Source organism: Phasianus colchicus, chromosome 6, assembly GCF_987193195.1.
Source record: "Phasianus colchicus chromosome 6, bPhaCol1.hap1.1, whole genome shotgun sequence".
Taxonomy (NCBI): Eukaryota; Metazoa; Chordata; class Aves; order Galliformes; family Phasianidae; genus Phasianus; species Phasianus colchicus.
Window position 1 is genome coordinate 38,876,164 of NC_143441.1, and position 24,361 is coordinate 38,900,524.

Consider the following 24,361-nt stretch of genomic DNA (forward strand, 5'->3'; position numbering starts at 1 on the left):
GGAAGGGATCAAGTTTTCAACCTTGGAAAAGTAAAGAGAATAGCATATCAAACTTCATAGCCAAGAATGTGTCAGCTGCAGTGTAAAAGGAACTTTATTTTCTTAAAGCAACCACAGTCTGTTTTTCTGCGAGGGGAAACCAATGAGACACTGAAATGCTTTCTAGAAAATTTTCTCTTCCAGCTCAAGATTAGGCAGGCTACATGCAGCACTGGGAAGGCTGCAGTTGTTTTGGCAAAGCAGCTCTTGTTGAATAGAGCTCCTTGCAGGCTTGTTCAAAGATAGTTTTTATAAGAAGTCCGACCTTCTTATAAAGCTCTTTTCATTTTTAAATTCTGCTTTTTCAAGATCAAGGATTGGTTCTCATGAAAATAGTTTACCAAAATCTGTCTTAAAGGAATCAGAGCTAACAAGTGTGCTTTTCTAGTGTATGTGTATAAAACAGCTGCAAACTCAGGCTGAGTAGGATGAAGGCATATCAAGTCAATATGTTCCAGCTGCTTTGCTTTAAATCTGCCACTTCAGCCATTACCTATTGCTGTGATAAAAGATCCTGCAGAAGTTGGGCTGAAGAGAAATAACAAAGGAAACAATCTTCAAGGGAGACATACTTCTTCATCTGTTATAAGTTGTATGTCACTCTGAGATCTAATGCTGTGTGTAACACTGTGGGTCAGTTGTGTTTGGCAATTACTGGAGGCAGTCTCCAACTGTAAGATCTTCCTGTTTTCTAAGGCTTGGTTGTTTATTATCAGTTTATTATCTGTTTCCAGATAATAAAGTGCTAAAATCCATTTTCATGTGGAATCTGATGTAGGAATAGTTCTGGAGATTTGCTCAAACAAAATAATGTTTAAATGCCAATTTCCAGATCAGTGCTGGTCTGAAAGCAGCTTTCCATCATATATGTTGTTAAACTGTGTTTTGTTAAATTTTAGTTTGCTGAGTTCAAACTAGAAAATAAATTCAGCTTAGTTTGGGGTAAGTATGGAAGCTCTGTGACTTTAGTCTTAAGTGTATTAATGAACAATCCTATATAATCCATCACTGAGAAGACAACAAAGTGCTGAGAAGGTATTGTTTGACATTGTATATATTCTGCTGCTGGAGTTGCTGATTAACTTCACATTCAAAATATGGCTTGCATTCTTCTGACAGCCCTCTTCAAAGGATGAATGATCAAGTACAAATAAATGTTGCTTGTGCCCTGCCCACTATAAAATGAGCCAAAGTACATATCAGGAGACAAGAGGGAAGTTTACTTTCTTCAGAGCGATTTCAGCTACCAGTCTGCTCCTGTTAAAGCTCCCATGAATGCCTCCTCTTTGGTCAGTTCCTCCAGAAATTCAGAAACATTTGGAAAAAGAGTGCAAAAATTATTTCAGCAGTTGGTGTTCGGCTTTGTTCTAAGCTAGATTTGGATGAGGTGACAGCTGTCGGTGAGTTCTCAGATTTGCCAGTGTATTTACTGCAAGTGAATTTATCTTAAGAACCATTTTTGATTTGTCCTTTTCCAACTGTTCTTATTAAATGGCTAGATAAGAAAAATTGAAGCAGAATACCTGGAGCTTGGTGGGATTTCTAATCCCAAATGACTGTAGTGCAAGGTGAAGAGTTCTTTCAGACCCACCTGATCATAATGGAAAGCAGCCTGTGTTATTGCCCTCTGGGAGTGAGCACCAGTGTGGCCAGAAAGCCCCTTGTGATCTCTTCTTGCTGATCATTGTGCACTGAAGTGGGCAAGTGCATGGGGAAACTAGGGCTTGCAAACACCGTTTCCTGTAGGGCTTGTAAGTTTGCAAGGTTTTTTGTCTTTATATGCCTTTAACTCCAACACAGAGGCAGAAGGAAGTCAGGGGTTGCTTTTCCTGCTCCTTTTTGTTTCCAATCGTGCAGTTACACAGCACAGCTCACCTGGTGGCTCTGAGAGCTTGCATGGTTTGCACTCTGAAACTGCTGTATTGGAGCATTGGGAGAGAGGGGGATTCCTGCTGCCCCAGAGGGGGAGATACTTTCTTAGGAAGTACAGTATGCCACCTGAGTTTCTAACTTCATTAAACTCATATTTCTTTCCTTTGGAACCTGCAGGCTGTGACAGGTTTTTACCACTAAAGGAACAATTTCAGCAAGCTGTAAGGATATCCTTCATATACCCTTCAAACCTGCAGTGGCAGTGGCAAAAATGAAATTGTACAGTGGCTTTTACTTCTCGAATTCTGAACAGCGCACACTTGGCAAACTTACCTTGGTGAAAAAACAAAAAACAAAAAGCAGTGCTCAGAAGGCAATGCAGTCATTTGTGGAAATGTCTGTTGATGGTCTGTTTCACAGGTTGTCACCTTGTATTTTTATTAATGTGCTGTACTTTCCTTTTCCTTAACCATTTTCAGTAACAAAGTAATCACATCTTTTTTAAAAAACGAAAAGGTTTTGAGATGAAGATGGGGGAGGGAAGAGTGGGAGCTGAGGGTGAGCATGCATTGCAACCTTCTCCAAAACTACCTGAAGTTCTGTTTTCTGTAGTAGTGCAGGGAAAGCAAAACCTGAATGGTTCCTTCAGAAAGATTCAGAAGGGGACACACCATCTCTTATCAGCTGGCCCTCCAGGTATCACAGAGCTGTGTGGCTAACAAGTGGACTGTGAAGCTTCCCTTTTTCCCCTTTACCCTGTCATGATTTAACATTTGCCCTTTATTTTCCCTTAACAGCAGTGAGTTACAAAGTATTGTTCCTTGCAGATAAGCAGCAGTTTAAACTTTTCTGAAGCATCTGCTTTTATTGTGACTTGCGACCAGTTGATATTCTGTTGAAGAAATATAAATGCCACTCACCTTTTCCACAACTGCTATCATATCAGCTTTCCTTATTTTTTATAATTACTTATTTTATCTCATTTTGCACTCTACAAATGAACAGATTTTTCCACCTCAATCCAATCCATGTTAGCCTTCCTTACAATTAATTCACTGAATTCCAAAGGTGATGGTGTGAGAAAAGTAAAAATTTAATACTGAAAAAATATATCAAGCCCTTGATCAGAGCTACAAGCAGCTGCTTCCTCCCATTCAGTAACACATACCTTTAGCCCACTGTGCAAAGCACTCCAGGAAGACTCTTTTCTGCATTCCTAGTTAGAATAATTCTTATAACCCAGTACTAACATCATTGTGGATGTTCTGGAAAATGCTTGATACATGCATTATAGTTTAAAGAATCACTTTATCAGACTGAATAAAATTTGTGTTTGAGTAAACTTGAGAAGTTTCACTAACAAGTTCTTGGGGAGAAAAGAAATAACCACAAGAAAGGTTAATGTTTTGGATAGCTTTGGATATCCTGAATTATTCTCTCAAAATTTTTCCCCTTTTCTAAGTAGTACATTTTTTTAGTAACATAAACATTCCAAAGTATGATGGTGGCAAGCCTGGAATTGCACATACTTCGAGCTGGGTTGCTTACTTTCAAACCAAAATTTTTCTTTTTTTTTTTTTTCTTTTGATCCCCTTCAAGCCCTCCAAACAGTGGTACCATCTCATAGTTTCACCAAGGGTTTTGAGGCTTGCACTTTTAATGTTTTCTCAGGAGCCGTGCATGTTTAAGAACCTGTGAATCTCCCTGAATGTTGTTAAGCAATATCACTTCTAATACTTGGGGGGGTAGAAAGGGGTTGCATTATAACTTGGCTTCCTTATATATACCATTTATTTTTTATTTTAAGATGATACTGCTGTCTATACCCACAGTAGGTGTCTGTGTTCCTTCCCTTGTTGGGTATTGCTGTTCACGGCTTTAATCCTTTTTCTTTCTTAAAGAGTAAAAGTTAGAGAGAAACTGGTGAAAGAGGAAAGTGCGCGTGGAAGCCCTGAACCTGTCACAGACAGTGTATCTCAGAGAAAATCCCAGCCAGTGCCAGCCCACTACATGCCTCTTCAGACAGAAACATCTGCCTTTGACAGGGTTCTCAACCAGCCCGTCAGCGCGGTCCGCCAACCAATACATGGCTATATTCAGCCTGCTGGCGTTGCGCACACAGCTCAGCTGATGGCAACAGAAGAACCAGAAAACATCTTCATTGGCAGCCGCCTCCTTCCAGACAGTGTCAGCCCCTTAACAAAATCAGCAGCAGTCACTGCACCGGAGGGTGAAAAGAAAGAGGCGCTGGCTTATGGAGCAAAGCCTGGCGAAGAAGAATCCCCGGAGGGCGAGCAGGCTTCCAAAGGCAGAAGGCCAATTTTGCCATCTGAGATTCGCAAACAAGGGAAGAGCCATGAAGGCCTCTTTGGAGGAGAAGACCTGGATACCGGTGTGGGGATCCCAAGCAAGCCGAAGGTCGGCTCAGACGTTCAGCAGGAGCAGGAGTGCAGAAAGAAGCAGGCGCCTGAGCAGCAGCTGAAGACACCTGAGAACATGGAGAGGAGCGAAGCTGTCATGTACATACAGAGCGGGTCTGTATCGCAGCCGGCGCAGGCAAAAGGCCCTGTTTGGAAGGTGTCAAAGCATAAAGTCCTGACTCGCTCAATGTCTGACTATACTGTGCCTCCTAAGCTAGAAGCTTTTCATAGTAAGAGCATGGAAGCAAACGCAGCAAATGGTGAGATTGGCATGGTTGACACAAAGGTCTCTGTTGCCCAGCTCCGTAATGTCTTTCTGGAAACAGCTCATGCCAACAAGAAAACGGACCTGTAGGTGACATTTCAGATGTATTTTCGTGTGAAAGTTGCACGTCCTTGGCAAAATGACACACACTCAACATCAGTTGTGTTTGGCACTTACAGCACACAGCTTAGCTCTCACCAGTGTGTATTGGAGGCTGAGATGGTTTGAATCCCGCTTCCGTGCTTCTGCTTGATAGTGCGAGTTGTGTTGTGGGGAGCTGGAATGTGTCCGTCTGTGCATGTTACCAGAGGAGCATGCAGAGTGATCTCCGGTGAACTGTTGAGATGCTTACATCTATGCTTTACTTCTCTTTCCTATTTTCTTTTCTATGCACTTTCTATCGTGTGGTTTAAAAGCGAATCTCGGTTTGAGATGTCAACGTCAGGCAGCGCTTTGTCTGCCGGTGGTGACCGTGACAGAGGGCCGCGAAGGCCGAGGCGCTATTTCACTCCTGGTGAAAATAGAAAGACTTCTGAGCGATTTAAAACCCAACCTATAACGTCAGCAGAACGAAAGGAGATGGATAGGTAGGCATGTGTGTAGCTCTGTGTAGCGTTCTGGTGCAGGTAGATGTGAACAAGCGTGTCGAGAAAATCTGTTCATTTGTTAGCATCAGTATTTTAAAAGGTGATCATTCTTCTTAAAAGAAAAAAAAAAAGATCAAGCATTTGTTACAGAATAAATTCCAATTGACTTGGGTGTGAAGTTCCTTACAAAACAAAAATCAACAGAAAGCAGCGTGCTGCAAATCTCTGTACATGAAGTGGTTAACAGTCAGTCATGAAGGATTGCACTTGTCTGGTTCTGTCTGATGATAAATGATTTTGTTTGTTGTCATAAAAGAGTCATATAGAATAGAGGGTCCATCCTACTCTGTTTCATTAATTGCGAGCAATCAAATCTATGTATTTGATGTTAATAGACCAGGCAGCAAATCTTAGACCTTAGTCTTCTGTGAGATAAATAGGAAATAATTTTCCTTTACTAAAGTTGGGATATGATTGCTTGCCTTTCTATTTTATTAAAGGATGTTATATGTGAAATTAGTTGGAAGTTGTTGAACCTTGAAAGATAGGCCTGGTTTCTCTATTCTTAAAAATTTTGAAGTCTTACTGCTTCAGATGAAGTTTGAGTCTAATCTTTGATGTCTTCTTTCAAGCTAACTTGTTTCTGTTTATTTTTCACTAGGTCCGTTTTGTGTGCAGAAATACCAACTGCTGACGGTACGTCACTATGCTATTTTCAAAGGAAGAAATGGAAATGAGTGTACTTTCTTTACTGAAGTGGTGTTTGATAATGCAAAAAATACATCCATCTGAAAATAAGCATCAGTAACAGTATATATTTGAAATACCACTTTTCCTTGGGCCACGTCTGCTGCAGACTTTGTTTTAAATTCACTTAAGCTTGAAAGTCTGCAGATATCTAAGTATATATGGGGGGCAGAGGATGGAGTGGCTTGCTTTTTCAACATAATGACATTTATCTGGCTGGAAAAAAAACAACTTGTTTTGAGCAGTGTTCTAAGTCTAATAACAAAAAGCCTTTGTTATAATGGGAAAATCATATTGGTATTTTCTAGCTAAGAATGTTGGAAGATGCTGGTTATTAAATTATATAATTGTCTGCCATCTTGCCTCTCTTTTCCTCTTGTCGTTCTCAGCAAGTCTGGCACAAATTAAGAAGCTAATCTCATGAGTAGCTAAATTTAGATGTAATGCCTTGTGCTATTTGAAAGCTGATACTCTGCAGCTTTGAGATGCTGTCTGTTGGATCTGGAGGATGCTGATTTCAGCTCCTCAGGATACCAGCTGAACCTCTGAAAAATGGGGAAACAAGGTGGTAATCAGAAAGACCAGCATGTCTGGCTGACTGAGAGAAAATAGATGCTTTGTGCAGCACAATGAATAATGAGCCTCAAGAGAGTGGTCTGTCTCTTAGTTTAAGTGTTTTCTTAGTCTGTGTGTTATCAGAGACTACCATAATATATATGATCATTCATAAAAGTTTCTCTAGTTAACCTGAAAGGACATGAGCTGCAATGCAGAAAATTGTTTTGCTCCAGAAATCCTGTTCAGAATTTTTCTCTGATGCTATCCATGTAAATACAAGTAAAACTTTATACAATTTTCTTCACGATATATCTTCAACTGAAAGAGAGTGCAGCCATCTTTTGACTTCCGATGTTTTTTCATTAGCTAAACATCATTTAGGGTGAGTTCGGAAATCTCTTAGTCAGAAAAACTTTAACTTAATATGAATTTTTTCTTATTTACATTTTGTAGATGAAGAAAAATTAGATGACCGAGCCAAACTAAGTGTAGCTGCAAAGAGGCTGCTTTTTAGAGTAAGTATTAAACTTTCTTAATAGAAAATAGAGGTAAACATTTCATGTTCAAGGTGTAGAAGGTTGCTGAGTTCATAGCTGAACATTTCATATTCAAGATGCTGATGGTCACTTAGTTAATAAGAATGAAGTGTAAAGCAGTTAACCACGTCCAAGTACATACTTTTTTTTTTTTTTACTTTACCTCATCTACTTACACAGCAGACCTGTTGCTTTAAAGCCTCCTTTGAGAACATTATTTAAAGAGATGTGTAGTTAATTTTAACCGCATGATGCCTACTATGTGATCGTAGCCTGCTTCTAATTTAGAGGTGGACAATCAGCAAAATTAATACTTTGCAACCAAGAAGGCTGAAAAGAAAGTAGTGTTTAGAACTTTTCTTGCACAGTTTGAATTCTGACATTTGTCCTCTAAGGAAATGGAAAAATCTTTTGAAATGAAGAATATTCCAAAACCACCTACGAGAAGCTCGGCAGTAGAGAGAAGAATGCGGCGTTTGCAGGACAGATCACACACACAGCCAATCACCAGCGAGGAAGTGGTCATTGCAGCTACGTAAGTCTTGTGCATGTGTTGGCTCTAACCTTGGTTCCTGCTTTTAAATCTGAGAACAAGTTCCATATATGTGGTGTTTACAACTGTGTAGCACAAAGAATGTGTTTTCTTAAGGGCCAACTTCCTTGAGAACCACAGGGGAAGCTATATTGAAATTCTCTTTTTGAAATAGAGGGAATAGTAAAGTATCAACTGCATGAACTGTAATTTAGCAGTTTTTTGAAGCTGTGGATTAGGATTAGGAAAAAGGGATTATTGGTTTGTAACTCAAATGAAAAGGATATTTTGCACTGAGGGAAGTCTGCACAATTTCTCATGTAATGTATTTGTATTGGGGTAAACCTTTTAGAGTCTGGAATTTCAAGTGTACATCTTGAAAACAATTTTTGCACTCTGCTCGGACATCATGAAGCTTTCTTAAAAGAAGAAAAATATTTTTGGGGGGAAAAATAGGTGAAAAAAAAAAAAAGCAAATGGACATCCATCTAATGATCTGCTAAAATCATTACGGGTAAAATACATTACTGCTAAAATACATTACGGGTAACAGCAACTTCAAAAGACAACCTGTTTGCTCCTCTAAGCTTTTAGTTCTTCCAAAGTATTTGATGTTGTTTTGCAAAGTTCATAGCAGGTAACTCTGTTAATTAAAAATCATTGCTGTTTGTTTTTTTTCTGTTTTGTTTTGTTTTTGGTCTTTTCTGTAGTTAACACTTAATGTATTGCTTTTCTTAATGCTTTTTTCTTCTCTCTCCCTGTGAATTTTCCTTCCTTGGCAATTCTTTAAAGCGAAACTACCCCTGCTTCACGTTCTGTGAATACCCACACAGTAGTGACAAGAGTACCTAGTCCCACTGTAGTTAAGAGCACTGTACAACCTACCAGGTACTGGGGGGGATAAACATGCATGTTACATGGAGCACAAGATTCCTCAATAGCAGATGCATCTTTAAAATCTTGAATGCCTTTTTCAGTGTGTCAAGTGAAAACTCGTTTCAAGAATATCTAAAACACTTGTCAAATTCGTTTATGTTTGCATGATGAAACGTTGCAGCTTTTTTTGTCAAGCATCTGTTTTTAGGATCTTTCTAACCACACTCACCTATTCTTATATGTGAAAGACATGAAATTGCATGTGAGCAGACCTGGCAGAAGCCTCTTCGCTCTGTTACGTTTTTATACGATAATGTCATCCTGACATGAAAAACCGAAGCTGGGTGCTTGACTTCACAAGCAGGACATACCCTCTTTGTCTGTCTCTACATATATTTTTTAGCTTGCGAAATTTAAGGAAAGATAAGAAATTGCACCACCTATAGGTAACGTTGCAGAATACTGTTTGCCTGTTCTGAACAAGAGCATTTCAGCAAAGAGCACAACAGAAAATGTGTATACTAATTCCTTAAACGTGGCTGAATTTAGCTAGAGGTGAATAAAACGTTATTGTAGAGACAAATGCAGTTACAGCTTTTATGAATGAATGTGTCTGCCTTCAGCATTGGTCATGCAATCTAAAAATTAGTGGAGTAAATTGCAAAATTATTTTTTATTAGAGTTCCCCATATAACTAAAACTAAAAAAACCACGAATTCTATTCTCCTTCAAATCGAAAGAGACATTACAATTTATGCTAACCTAAAAGCCGCGCTAACTTGGAGTTTAAATCCATCTCTTACATGTTTTACAAAATGTGCTCCACGAATTATTTCTAATGAAGCTGAAATTTATATAAATTACAGTGTAGGACAAGTGTTTGTTCTACAGCAGCATCTTAAATGTCTCTCCATTGATCTGTATTATGTATAAATCGATAGGTCCCAAAAGCCTGTCTTCAGCCTTGAGTTTACTTTCTCAAAAATTGTGGTATCGTAATCAAATGAATTTGTGATTGAAAAATTAACATTTCTTTAAATCTTCAGCTGTTTAATTGGAACCCTTCGTGCCAATGTTGAACCACTGCATAATCACTTAGGCTGCTACATTACATTGGCTATTATGCTTCATATGCAAGTTCTTCTGCTTCTCTCAGGTTAAGATTTTAAACCTTTCCAACAGCATCTTTAAAACTCATTTCCAGTTCTGTTTCTTCAGCTTGCAGGCATCAGCACACCAAAAAATATTAGCTAAAGAGGAGATAAGAGCAGCCAAAGAGGCGATGGGGCAAGATCAATCTGAGGAACCAGATTCATCCACATTAAGCTTGGCAGAAAAGATGGCTTTGTTTAACAAACTGTCTCAGCCAGTATCCAGGGCTATATCCACAAGGAGTCGAGGAGATATTAGGCACAGGAGGATGAATTCTCGTTACCAGACCCAGCCAGTCACTCTTGGAGAAGTTGAGCAGGTAAGTGCAATCTTAGCTGTTTTTTGTTTGTGCCTTTTCATCAGAGAAAACAGCTTCCGCGTAAGATGTCATGACAGCTGGCCTTTTCTTTGCTCCAAGCTACACGTAGGGGTCATGACATATTCACAGGAAAAAACTTGTCAAGAAGCAGACATAGAGGAACAGCATCCTCCAAAATGTTTGAGTTTATTGATATGGTTTTCTTTTTTTAGTACTTCAAGAGTATGTAATTTTCCTGATGAGTGCATGCTGTACCTTGCATAGCATCTGTCTTTTCCTGTGCAACGCCGTATGCCTTCTGAAAGTAAATTCCTGACCAAAGGGCTGAAAGCTGTGACACATCTTGTTATTGAAGTCTATGATGTGCATCTTTCAAATCCTTTCCTGAAGGCGTTATTTATTTCCATCATTAGGGCTCTGCTCTGTCGTTTTCCTACAGGAGAGGACATTGATTCTAGTTTTTATTTTTTTCCCCCCAAAGCAGAATACTTCTGAAATTTAGAAATTTCCAGTCAAAATGAAGTAATTTAATTTGTGGAGTGGAATTGGGCTTCCTCTTCCAGAGTTCTTCGAAACTGGAAAGGAATATTTTTAGTGAAGTTTGAGAACAGAGTGGCCAGTATTTTAGAGCTGATGTTCACAACAGAAAAATCCATTCCTTAGGGACAACAGTTTTGCATGTTCTGCTTCTACAAATTTGGATTAATCTGAGTGTGAGAAAGTTCCTATACTTCTCTTTCCATATTCTCATCCATATTTATACATTTTTCCATATAATAATAGAATTGTGAGAAGGTAGGATTCTTTAACCATATTGGTGCAAAGCTGTATGACTATGTAACTGTACATTATGCCTAATTTTCTTAGGCTTGAAGCAGTAGTAAATATTTGGTATGTATACATAAAGATTTTCAGGCATTACAGAGTACTGTTTGCATTCATTTTCTAATGCTAACTACTGTCACAGCCTGGACTCTTTTATGATCGTGTTACTAACATGTTTGGGGGCCAGGAATGTGATCAACAGATCTGCGCTGAAGCAGATGAGAAAGAAGCCAGTGACAGTCACTTCAGTTTGTCAGGCTTTTACAGATGAACTTAGATTTCAGGCAAGGAAATGCAGAGGAAGCATGTTTTGTCGTTTCTTTCTGAACCTAGCAAAAGAAACCAGGCTTGCCTCTGAATCAGAGTGCGGTGAGAACGTGTTGACAGAAAGACTTCATGTAGCATGCTGTGCATTTGGAGTTTGGAGAGACAGCTATGGTTTTTGTAGGAAGAAATATAAATACAGTAACAAAATAGGCAACTGGAGGTTTCATTCGCAAAATACATAATTGCAAATGTAAATAAATATCTTGTAATTAAAGCTGAAATCTCTTTGCTGATCTCCTCTACATTTCTGATTCTGATAGATGCAATGGAAAAAGAGTAAACCGGTAACTATTTTATTAATGTTTTTTTTTTTTTGAATCTTTGAGCTAGTGTAGTAGTTTTTGCTCTGCTTTCTGATGTGTTTATGAGTGTATTGTCCACACTTTGTGGAATTTGCATGTGCGTTTTAAGTTCTCAGTTGTTTGTCTCCTGATGGTGTGATTTTTGTCAACTCCTTTTGCATGCTGTTCATTAGCCCTGCAGTTTAAGAAAACAGCAAAGAAGTCAAACAAAAGCCATCTCCTGATTTGTTTGAAGGCATACAAATACTCTCACTGCCTTTGTCCTCTTTGGAGAAGAAAATGCCAAGCTCTGCATTTCAGGGAAAATTTTCATCTCAATTGTCTAGAAAAATTTCAGAAAAAGTGTTGTATTTGTGTGGAAAACATATTGCAGAGGCCACCAAAGCAAATTTGGAGTTTTTTTAATATTTTGCTCAGAGATGTATGGGACAGAAAATGTTTGGTATCCAAAAGTCTCAGACTAACAGTCCTCAAAAGGTGATTTTTGGAGCAAGAGTGTCTGAAAAGTGTGCCCACCATCAGCACAGAATGCTCTTTCTGGTGCTGTGTTGGCTCCAGAGCTGGAAGCTGCATGACTGTATCAGAGCAGAGCTGTGCCAAAGCTAATTAGCCCTGCTGAGACACAGAGTTGATTAGCCTGGGCACATGGCATGTCATCCGGCGTCTGGAACCTGAACTAATTTCTTTTCCCAGTGCTGTGCAGCACCAGGTCAGTACAAATCTCTTCATGGAGCTCTGACATGTCATATTGCATGCTATGCATATACCCTTTACTGCTAACGATGCTGCTGTTCATGTGCAGTCATTTTTACCCTGGGTGGAATCACCTGTTTGCAGACAAATGATGGGGGCGTTGTTGCTCTCCTCGTCTTTTTGTAGAGCAGTATATTCATATGGAAGCACACCTTCTGTTCTGAGGAACTTAATGTGATACACTTTTTTGGGGGAATGGATGATTTTGTCTTTTCTTGGAAATGGATGATTTTGGAACTCTCAGGTTGTTTTTTATTTCTGTTATTTTTTTGTTCATAGGTTCAAAATGAAAGTGGAAAACTTACTCCCCTGTCAAGTACAGTTTCAACATCAGTTTCAGCAATGGCTTCTGCCCTTTCTGCACTGTTTGCTGGAGACGTGCATGCGAAACCACGTACTGATGGAAGTGTGAGTGCTGCCACAAAAGATGATTTGAGATTCCACGCTTCAGCAGAAAGCTCAGACTCATCAGGAAAACGCACACAGAAGTCAGAACAGTGGCAGCCCTCAATGGAAGTGCTAGAAAGCAAAAGAGCATCAAAGAAGCATGAAGAAGAGGGAAAGAGGTTTCTAGCACATGAAGCTAATGAAATTAGAAAGTACAGCTCCTTTGAGGATGAAACCACACATCCTGTTCTTGAAAAAACAGGAGACTACCATAAAGAGGCAGCCTACAGCTTCCTGAGGAAGGGCAGCATGGAACTGTTTAGTTCTCAACCACTTTTTCAGCCTCTTGAAAGGAAGGAAATTGATACCATCATGCAAGGTAAATGGGAAGTCACAGAAAGCCACTCCTTTGGAGAAAAAATGGATTTGGAAAGTGATGTGAAAAGCAAGACTTTGCACAGAGGTGCAGTATATGTACTCGTTGGTGTAGTTTGGTTCAGCTAACAGCAGTGTTTCTGTTTTACAACTTCTTCTTTTCAGGTGTTATCGAGACTATTTCGTTTTTATTTTTTAATGCTGCTTAAACTAGTGAAAGCAGTAGTTTAAGTGAACTGTTAAGTTAAGCCTTTAAGTTTTGGAAGTGCAGTTTTTTTAGTTGTTCTTACAACACTTCAGGCCTTAGAGATGGCTCGTTTTTACTGATGTTTTCTTACCTTGAAAGAAATGGTAGTATATGCTGAAGTTAAGATATATTCTTTCCTCCATTGCCCTTGCCCCTGTCCTCTGAAACCCTGAACACACTGAACTAGCTGCTCTGGGTCAAGTGTCTGCTGCAAACTGCTAAGTCTGCTCTGAGCCATTGTCTTCATTTTAACTGCAAATGTACATACATAGCTAGTTGTGGGTGGTTTTTGAAGCAGTAGTATTACTTTCCTATCAGTGTTGTGACAAAATGTAAAACAAGTAATTCTCAGAGCAGTTTTCTTTTTCACTAGGTTGGGGTACAGGTCAAGAGTGCTCTGTGGTGCTGGAAAAAGTTTTGCAATTGACCTATGAAGTTAATTTATTTTAAATATAAATGGTCTCCAAACAGATGTAGGGAGAAAGATACAGGTCTGCTTGTATTCCTCAAATCAGTGTCCATTCTAATTACATTTCTCTGACTCCTGGGGAGACTGAATGGATAGAACAGGAGCAGACCTGTAACAGGGAATGTTGTGCTTGCAGAATTTAAAAAGAAAAATGAAGATAACATGCATTTATTTTTTTCTCAGGGCAGTTTTTCTTGTGGTTGAGTTGCAGCTCAGGAAAATATGTCCCTAAGATCTTCCTAGAAAACAAGATCTTCATTAAATTATTAAATATTCTCCTAGTGTGCTACCTATACATTAGAATGCTTTACCTATATATTAACTTCATTAAATTTTCCTTTCTTTGTCCTGCTCTTTGTTCCCCTGTCTCTTTCATCTGTCTGTTTTTTTTTCCTCCTGTTGGCATGATGACAGGAGCAGCAGTTTGTGCCTCAGCTGTATGAAGTTCAGAGTTGAGTACTGAACGTGATACTCTGCAGCTTCATGTGAACTTCAGTCAGAAGGGACCAGTCTATGCAGCAGATAATACTAAGCAATTAATCTTTCTATGCTAGCTCAGACAGAATTTTTTTTCTGTGTTAGGACAGCATGTGATTTGAATATCAAAAAGCAGACCTGCTGCTTTAGTGTTAGTAATTTTAAAAAAAGGTTTGAGAATAGTGCTAAGTGTAATTCAGCGCTTTTCTTTTGGCTGGGCAGACCATGTTGAGCCTACTTCTGAACTCACCAGCACACCAGCAACGAGGACGCTTTCACAGAATGCAGCTGTGGCATCCTGTAGGCTACAGGATCTGTCTGAACAACTGGAGGGAAAATTCTACAAGAATTCCTGTGAGATGTTTTCTGCTGGAGAGAACAAAATACAGACAACTGAGGATGCCCTTGATAGTTCCAGCAAAACGATGTCAATTAAGGAAAGGTACTTGAATTTCACTTTTCTTTTTTTTTTTTTAATCTATAAATAAAGTTATTAGAGTGATATAAGAGAGAAGGTTTAAACCTGTTTCTCAGAAAGCTAAGCAGTGATGATAGGGCTTTATTAGATGTCAAAAGCTAACAGTCGAAATATGCAGCTAATCTGCTTGACACACCTGTAAGGCAGATGGTGAATGAGAATTACTGTTTGGGAGAGGATGATTTTGAAAGAGCCACCCGAATGATCAATAAGAAAGTCAGAAAATGAAAGCAGTAAAAATTCATATTCTAGTGACATTTATGCTGATATACTCAACGTGCTTCCTCGGGTGCTTCAGTTAAAATAGTTACTGGGTGTTTTTTTAAAAATGTGTGGTTTTTTGTTGCTTTATGGAAATGGTCTCTTCTTAGTAAGCTGAGTACAGGAAATCGGGGATACACTTGGTGATTTTTCCCACTTCAGAAATACATAGTTTCCATTTTGACTTCTGAGATTTGCTCAGAGATTTTTAAGGATGATGAGCTCCACAGGTTTGTAGAAGTATTAGAAATGTTTTTTCCAACCTAAGACCATTGTAATCTGAAATTAAACGATAATTACTGTGTGCTTATAGTTCTAGCTGGAACTACAGTAGCTGCTTGTAGCACTTATGAAACTCATTCTAATTCATTTAAAACTTTGAGAGTATAAACTCAACAGTGGAGTATGAAAGGGTTCCAGTAGCAGTCCAATGAGTAAAGTTATGGTGGTTTGCATCTAGTTGACAAATAGCCTTATCCTTCTGCTTTTGTACGGTAAAAGTAGAACCCATGCAACAAAGTAGCTTCTTAACTTTCACCGTGTCAAAGTATTCCATCTCTTTGTGAGGCGAGTATGATATTAGGAAGGATTACAAAGCTTGCTTCATGTATTTCTAGGTGTGTGAGTCATCCTCATTTTTAGCATCCTCACTCCCTTTTATCCCTTTAACATTAAGTGGAGAGCTAGAGCAGCTAGAACAGTTACACAGTCTTGGATCCCTTTCTGAATTATTTACTTACCAACTTCAGTTCACTGGGTTTTTCTTTGTTCATTTTAATGCAACCTTGCTCTCCCCCCATCCTTTTGTAAATATGTGTTTGTCTGGTCAGATAAGATTTAAGTCCAGTAACGTCTGATTTTGGGGTAGTAAATGACCTGTTTTCCCTGAGCATGATGGGGAGATAAAGATTGGAAGGAGGGGGAAAGTCCATGTGTTAGCAGCTCTCTTGGTCCTAAATGTAATGCTTCAGTTGAGTTGGTCTCATGAGGAACTGATGTTCCTGTCAGACTGTCAATCACACTCACAATCTGAAATTGCTTTTGTTAAGCCTTTGTGGCTGTCTACTTAATCCCAGAATTGACACCATAAAATACCTGCTTTCTTGTCAGGAATTTTTTTATTCTGACTCTGCAAATGTCTGTAAATGACAAAGCTGGTATCAAAATATTTTAGCCTTCCAAAATAGCACAGTAGTCTTCTTCTTGACACAGAATTAATAAAATAATATTAGTGACTGGTTGCATTTTTTTCTTTTGCTTGTCCGTAACTGGCGCCAACGATTCATAAACCTCAAAGAGCATTTCTGCTAAAAATTACCTTTTACTCTTTGTGTTTTAGGTGTTGTTTTTTTCTTTGCTGGGATTGTTCGTTGTTTTTTTTTCTTTCTTTCTTTCTTTTTACATTCATGAACTTCATCTATTCATGAACTTCATCTATCCAGTGTTTTTTTTCTGGCTGTGTCAGACATTCTTTCACCTTATGGAAGAACAGCTTTTCCACAGATGTAATGTTATTTGGGCAGGATGCATACTTGTTGATCTGGATGAAAGTGATTTTCCACAAAGACTTATTTCACTGAAGTAGTATTATCTTGCAGGCTGAGTGCATACTTGGCATTTTTTAAATTACCAATATTATGTCGAAGACTGAAAATTATGATTTTTCAAGACAGAAAATACATGTTCTGCCAACATGCCACTTGGAGGTGAGAGGGAGCAGAGACTCCTCTCTCACAGTTGTTTTGGCTGTTTTGTGTTAGATGGAAACCTTTTTATAAACACCTTGATTTCAGCCAAATGAAAAGCCTGGGAGAGGCCTTCAGGAAGGGGAATGTCTTGGAGGATTTTGAACACAGTGTCAGCTGCGTGTAGCCTGTATCTGTACATTTACGGAGACCGAAGTTGCTAGAAGGCCACCTGGTCTGCTCTTCTATAGAAGTCAGCTATATGCCATGATCACCATTTTCAAAAACCACAGATAAGTAGTTGGTGGACCTCCAACTTTCATTCAGTCTTTGTCAAGACAAACCAAGACTAGGCTTTATATTCAGCCTTCATTGATGTTTGAATATCACAGCTAGCTTCTTACGTAGGCTTGTTCACATATGCAGTGAATTTGTGAACTCTTTGACCATCAGCTTCCATTTTGTAGTTTCTTCACTCAGATTGGCCTCTAGGATTTATGAATGGCTGCAGGAAATTACCAGTCAAGTGCAACCAATGGAGTCTGTGTGGAAGCCAAACTTGTGTCCAGTTCAGTCAGATACTGAAATACTGCCAGAGAAGAAAGATGCATCTTTGTTTTCTTTTAGTCATTTTTTGTGTGGGCTTTTGCCAAGGCCTTTGATATAACATTCCTAGTTTAGGCAAAATTATTGTTCAGATCTTGCTCATATTTCCCTTCAGTACTAATCCAGCATTTTGCCTTCAAATGTGAAATCTTTTGCTTTGAATCTGTCCTGACACCTCTGCATCATTGTGTCTCAGTAACAGCTGAAAAAAAGACACAGAGCAAGCTGCAAAGATGGGCAGATACATAATAAAGCTTTTACTTCCAAGAATAAAACGTTTTCAGATTGGAAAAGGAACTTTTGGATGAAAAGGAGGAAGTATGTAAAGATCAATAAATGTAAATAGTGAATTAATTGTTTTTTAAAGGTGGAAAACTAGATGTATGCAATGAACCTAGTAAGCAAATCTTAAACAGATCTGAGAGTTAGAACCAAAAACTGTCTTTGTTTGTTCTTTCTTTGCAGACTTTCCAAAGAATCAACTGCTATCTGCCTTCTAAGTTAAGCTCTTGAGCTGTTGGGCTTGCTTATGTGATTTAATTCAGCAGTTTTTGCATCTTTATTTAAACAAAAAAAAAAATGCCCTCCAATGGCTGCTGAGTCAAAGTAGTCTGAATTTAATGCTCTTTCTATGGTTCATAACAAATGCATGGCTTTAGGTTTTGCACAGCAGTGAAGTTTTCAATGGCATGCTGGGCATACCAGTTTCTTTAAGGAGTGATTTCATCATTTGGGCCAGACAAATGGAACCTTACTCTAGAAATGCATTGTTTCATTACAGGTACAAGTGGAAGATGAAAGTGAATAATCCATCCTTATAATAGAGAAGAGAGCATTCTCCAAAGACATAGAAACAGTCTTAGAATTAGAGATTTTCTCTTTCTGGTCAGCCAAGCTGTCCAGAACAAATGTCTTGGGCAAAACGCTGCAGTGATGTTGGTTTAAAAAAAAAAAACACAGGAAGAGAAATCTTTCCTTCTGTGCTGTGCAGCTAATAGACATTTTTAGAAACAAACTGATTTTAGGCCTGAGTTGATCAAAATGCCTTCCAGCTTCAGTTACTGAAGATCATTTCTAAGCAAAGCTGACCTGAGAGAACATAACTATTGAATCAGCAGTGTGATGGCAATTCCGTCTAATCTTGATCTCCTGTGCAGTTCCACAGTGCATGGATGCACTCTAGAAGATTAGTTCTGGACAGTGAAATCTTGTATATGTTCTGGAAGCAATGGCTATGGTCTCAGCTCCTTATTGTGAGTCCTCTTCACCTCTATTCATGCCATGCAGTGAGGTATGAAGCAGCCAGGCAGTTAGGCCTGCCTGCACTGCCTGCCTGGGCAGGAACAGAGGAAATTACTGCCTTATTGAATACTAACATTCTTACTGCCATTGTACGCTGTAGATTTACTGTCTTCTGAATCCTCAGTTTTCCTCAGCTGACTGCCTTAGGACCAATTGGCTGTCCTTGAAGAGGTCAGTAGTCCACACTGTACACTCCCCGTAGTAGTCTACACAGGTGCACTCCCTGGATTTCTGCAGGAAGCAACTGACTGAAATTTGGCTTCTGGCTAGACCTATTCAGTCCTAATCCTCCCTTCTCCTTGTAGGTTCAGGACAACCCTCACGTACTTACTGTGGCGGTTACAGTAGTCACATCTTTGAAAACACATCTTCACCTCCTGTGATTGAAACAGGTTGCCAACCTACTGAACCTACCGAACTGTGCAAATACAAATATGGTTAAGGGGTCTTAGTGTAATTCTTGCTGGAATGCTTTAGATTTTAAAAAGTTATGTAGCAAAATTTAACTATTCAACCAAAATAAAATGACTTAGTGGAACAGTGCAATTGTTTGAACAGGTATTACAAATGTACACTTATGGAACACTAAGAATGGTTTCTGAAAGCTAGAAAATTCATACAAATGTTTAATTTCTGAGAGAAATAAGCTGAAGATTCATGTATTTGTGGACCTTCTATTCTGAACTGACTTATCCTGTGCCCAAAGGTAGTCACTTTGGGGTTTGCATGGACAAACAGGTTCTAATCCAGCAAAACAAACATTTGCTTGCCCATGGGGACAATCACTGTCCCTCTGTGCTACATTCAGAATGTTTGTTAAGATAAGAAAATAGCCCTTCTTCAAGATCCTGCTTACCTGAGATTAGTGGTAATCTACATTTTAAGCTTAAGGCATCATTTAAACCACTTGAATCTTGCAGATGGTGCTCACAGCTGTAGCACAGTAGCACTAAGTTGTTACTGTGTTGTAACTACTGATTTATGACATCAATACCTTAGATGAGCAAGAAGATGCTAAATGTTCTCTAGCAGTCCGATAGTCATCGGAACTCTAGTCCAACCACTAATTGCAAAGTTATCACTTGACATGCCTGATGAGACTTTATTGATAGCTGCTTGCTGAATACACCTCTTCCTTCTTGGGTTTTAAAGAAAATAAATTTTTAAATCTTTTTTTAATGAGTACAATAAATACCTGTGATAGGATTCAGCTCATTAACTTTGGTCATCTACAGCATAAGCATCCATAGCTGAGTTAGTCAATCTCTGTATATTATCGACAAGAAGAGGAAAAAATAGCAGTGATTCATCTGACTTGCTTATATGTTTACTTCAGGATGGTCTGCATTGTACCCTGGCCTCTCTTGATTGTGTTGGCAGTTTCCGCTGACTATACAAATTAACTGGAGTGCCTTTCTCAGATCTAGATGTCTGTGTTTTGTCAGATATTTTTTGTTTGACCTGTTAAGTAAAAGCTTGTTGTTCATTTGTGAGCTTTGTATGTGTGTATGAAATGTAAAAAACTGCAATCAGGTAGAAAACTTAATTTCAAATTTTATTGAATGTGTCATTACTGAGGCAATAGAGGTAGCTTGTAAGGATAATGGGAGGTATAGTGTTTAAAGCTAATCTTTTGACTTGGTTTTTCTTCTAGGTTGGCATTGCTGAAGAAGAGTGGTGAAGAAGATTGGAAGAGCAGGCTCAGTAAAAAGCAGGAGTATGCAAAAGTGTCTGCCACTGATCGTAGTGCACAGATGCAAGAAGTTGAGCAGCTGTTGAAAAAGGTAACTCTATCTCTGTCTGGAAAACCTTGTTTGGAAAAAATATCTTGCTTGAAATGCTTCAGCTTTGAAGATGCATCCCATAAGACAAGCATGCCTAATAGTAGTTACTAGCTTCTGCTATTCCTCTCATTGTCAGGCTTGTTTAAAAGCAATTCTCCCAGTGTGAGAGCTTTTTAAACAAGTATGTCTTTATGTCTGTCTTCATGAAAGTAATAAGTAAGTGGGCTTCAAAGGCTGGAATATTTACAAGTTTTCCACCACATGCACCTAAATATGTGAAAATGGCTTAAGACTTTAAGGTCAAGTGTTTTCTTTTTGAATGAACTTGGAAGAATTTCACATTGCTAAAGCTGTGTTGTCTCTATCCATGTACTTTTTTTTTTTTTTTTAATTGAGCAATAATGTTCAATCATAGAAGCGCTAAGGAAGTGCTGACACCAGAGCATTCCTGCATCATTCATTCCACCTTTGGTTGTCTTGAGTGATCTTTTTGTTTGTAGATAGCCAGAACCTCTTGGACAAGGACTTTGTCTTGTCAGTGAATAGAGTAGGAGATGGTAGAAAGGTGTGGAGGAAAGGTAAGTTTACACCATTAGCACACTGTAGCAAAGTCTTTTTGGTTGTGTTGGCCATCAGGAGTCGATCTGTAAAGCATAAAAATTACTGATGAGGACCAGATATATATGCCATACTTACTTGCCGGGTTTTAGATTTAGTCTGTTCCTGTGGCCTGACTGCCTGTTAGCAGCTGTGCTGTTAAATGGGAACCCAAGAGTATGCTTTAGAGCTTAGTTTCATCCAAACATCTGCTCATTCTGCAACATGATCCAAAGCACAGAAGAAAAAAAAAGGGAATTAATGAGATATCTACTTCAAGAATGGAATCCCGATTCAAACTAATATAGATTTGCTTCTGTACTGTGTTTAATATTTTTGAAAATGACACTGTCATTAAGATAAAATAGCTGTTCCAAAAGCCTCTGATTTTTGAAGGAATATTTCCATGGATAAGATTTGTAATACCAATTTTACCACAGGGAACAGCACTCCTTGAATCTAATTATTTAGTTGTGAAATACCATTTCTCTGGTAGAGGTAAGCAAACAATAACAGCAGTCTCATTGTTCCATCAGTAAGTGACAAGTAAGGAGTTGTTACAGTCTGTCATTATTAAGGATAACTGTACCTGAGCTCCTTGGTGGTTGTGTGTTAGTTAACTGTACAGAAAGGCAAGAAAACTGATCTTTGCAGTTTGAGCTTGCTGAAAAAATAGGTTGCTAGTTTGAAGATGTCCTAAAGCACAAATAGTTTGACTGAGGAAAGCAAAACTGTGGTCACATTTTTAACAGCCTAGTCTCCAAAATGACAACTGTTGAGATCAGATTACAGATGTACTCTGTCTAAAGACAATGGGGTAGAGAAAAGGCTTTAAGCAGCTTCCAAGATTTAGGCAGAGACAAAACCTTTGTTCTTTCTTTTTTCTTGCTCTCCAGCACCCATATCCTCTCTGCTGTGTTAGCATCTTCACTCAGCATAACACAAGTTAGGCTTTTGAAGCAAATAAGAGAGCATGAAGTGCTTGAAGGGTGTGTGCTTTGATGTGGTAGTGCTAGCAGTGGAAGCTTCTGTGACATAAGGTCACTCTGTGTTGGTTCATGTTAGCTCTTGGCTACGTGGAGACTAAACCCAAGCATTTGCAGTTTTGCCAAAATGTCAGTGAAGTCTTGACTCTGTAAGAAAAAATATCTGATCAGACACACAGCAATATTGATATTTGTGATGCTGATTTATTATATACATGACAAATAATGTAAAGTTTTGTCCAAGCTGACCACATTGGTTACAGCACATTGATGTCAGATGAAGTCTCCATTTGTAGAAGAGCTCTGAGACTATTATGTACTTACTGCTTTCTGTTGCTGAATTTATGGTAAAAGTGCAGATATTGAATTGACTACTGTTTTTGAGCCAGTTAAAGTACACCTTCCACAAATCACAGCCATACATTTGTCACAAGGCTGTGTATGCTGTGTCACAGCTTGCTGGTTCACAATAATGCCTGAAGTTTTTCTAATTGTGTTAAGTAACTCTTGTTAACATAGCAAAGTGCACCTTTTTTTTTGATTTTTTTTTTTGTCCTTAGAAAAGTGATTCAACTTTTTCTAGAGGTTTGATTACTGAAGCATAGCTATTTAAAATAGAAGTGTTAAAGTACTTTTAGATTACTTCTAATCAACAAAAGTTGAAAGATTCATTTCAATAAAATAGTTACACTAAGTAGTGTTAGTCAAAATGCTTCTGCACAATAGTCTACATGTTGAGATACTTCTCTAAAGGTGTTCCAGCCATTTATACGTAGACTAAACTTAGAAAAGCCATGAAATTAATGGAAAAGCTGACAGCAATATAAAGTAGGAAATAAAATAATAAGTTTTTAATTCAGAGAGACAGATTTAAGAAAAAACAATTGAGATTTACATGGAGATCTAGCATCTTGTTTTGATGATTGCTGCATATTTGAGGAAAACTTGTTGGAAGCTGTGAGACTTCATAAATGACTTACATGTACAATAAAACATCCTTGGAGAATTTAAAGAATAGCTCTAACATCAGAGGAACAACTGTAGTGTAGGAAAGAAATGCATTTTATTTGGAAAAAAAATTTTTGGATTTTATGTTTGTATTCCTCTTCTTAAGTTGGTGGAAGACTTCTTTTTTTCCTCGTGTAGAAAAATTAACAAACTTCAAAATCTTTCCTTAGTATCAAAACAATGAGGTTTACTGGAATGAAAATTCCTTCCTCTTGTTGGCTGGCTTTAATGGAGACCCTGATTAATGTGATTACCAGCTGTATTGCAGTAACATTAAAGCAGTGAATAAATTTCAAATGCACTTAATTCTTATGGCAAGCTCATACTGCATCTTGGTACTGGTGTTAAAGGCTGGGACTGAACAGATAAGGTGTATAAAAATCTTACAGGGGTAGGCTGCTAAAAATCGACCCTTAGACAAACTATTGGTCTCCTACTGTGGTAATAGTTTTGTCTATTTCAGATGTGGCATCCAAGTACTTGCATCCAGTGCTAATCAAAGCTGAGGCTCTTGTGGTTAGGCTTCATTTCAGGCCACTCTAATGAACTACGATTGCCTGCATTCTGTGCACTGTTCTGTATTTGCTTTAGCCTACTGAAAGGAAGAATAATTATTGATGGTAAAGCTGTGCCTAATCAGCTTTGAGTAAGACCAGCTCTGAGGCAGGGCTTATTTGTAGTCTTTGCTTGGAATGGTGAACCCACCTTTGCCAGGTGCCATGGGCTTAGCAGTTCCCTCCAGATGGTTTTTGAGTATCTTAGTTTCACTAAGTATTCCTTCCTCTATCCTCAAAATAAGTGGCTTGTTATTTAACGGGTATGATTAAACTTGCAGCAGAATGATTCCCATCATGGTTGACATGGTTTATCATTTTAATGGTGCATGAAGCAGAGACACACGCTTTTCATACATAGGTCATTTTTATCTCCTGGCTGTGCTGTTTAGTTTTGTGTTGAGTTGTAGTGATGTTGTTACTAACTTGTTTAATTCTTGCATGGATTGGCTCTGATAAACATGCTGTTGTATTATGAAAACATTTTTTGATCTCTAGCTTCCTGGTAGGGAAGATGCTTCTAGAAGATTAAAGATTGAGATTTAATTTACTTCAAGAACTTGGGGGAAGAGGAGTGCTTTTCCCCCATCCCCATCTCTGGCAGTTCAGTTCTTCTCTAATTCCTTCACTTTGCTTCTGTCCTTGTCATAGGAACCTGTATATGCTTCCACTTACTCTCCTGTTATACCTGCTGTCCATAAATTTCATCCTTTTCTACCTATTAATCAGGTGAGCAAAAGTCTGCACAGTTCAAATGCTCAGCAATGTCCATTGGACTCATTCTGACTTTTTTTTTAATAGAGGGAATTAGCAGTCCTCTTAGTTGATTAACCAACTTAACAAAGGCTGCTCTAAAGAAACATAGCATTGTACCACTGCAGTGTGTACCCTTCTTCAATGTGTCTGCTACTGACACATTCTGCTATTGTTTCCCTTATGACTAGTTTTCTAAAAGTTCATTATCTGTTAGACTGCATGAATAAGAAATGAAATGAAGGAGGTGCTATTGCATTAATTACAATACAGAAAACTTGT

The 24,361-nt window shown here is 38.5% G+C and overlaps 1 protein-coding gene across 9 annotated transcripts in view; it reads left to right on the forward strand.

The window, feature by feature from the left end:
• SVIL (supervillin) overlaps positions 1-24,361 on the forward strand; it is a 134,332-nt gene that overhangs the window by 79,993 nt on the left and 29,978 nt on the right. For 3 of the 9 annotated variants that reach the window (XM_090143042.1, XM_090143041.1, XM_090143038.1), the window contains 12 exons: positions 2,524-2,607; positions 3,813-4,682; positions 5,013-5,183; positions 5,845-5,879; positions 6,942-7,003; positions 7,420-7,559; positions 8,349-8,444; positions 9,651-9,903; positions 12,390-12,876; positions 14,288-14,507; positions 20,052-20,181; positions 23,978-24,055. In XM_090143042.1, coding sequence (XP_089999168.1) covers positions 2,524-2,607; positions 3,813-4,682; positions 5,013-5,183; positions 5,845-5,879; positions 6,942-7,003; positions 7,420-7,559; positions 8,349-8,444; positions 9,651-9,903; positions 12,390-12,876; positions 14,288-14,507; positions 20,052-20,181; positions 23,978-24,055 — 2,626 coding nt within the window. The remainder of the gene's footprint in view (positions 1-2,523; positions 2,608-3,812; positions 4,683-5,012; positions 5,184-5,844; positions 5,880-6,941; positions 7,004-7,419; positions 7,560-8,348; positions 8,445-9,650; positions 9,904-12,389; positions 12,877-14,287; positions 14,508-20,051; positions 20,182-23,977; positions 24,056-24,361) is intronic. The other 6 variants (XM_090143039.1, XM_090143040.1, XM_090143043.1 and 3 more) reach the window with 4 other exon arrangements.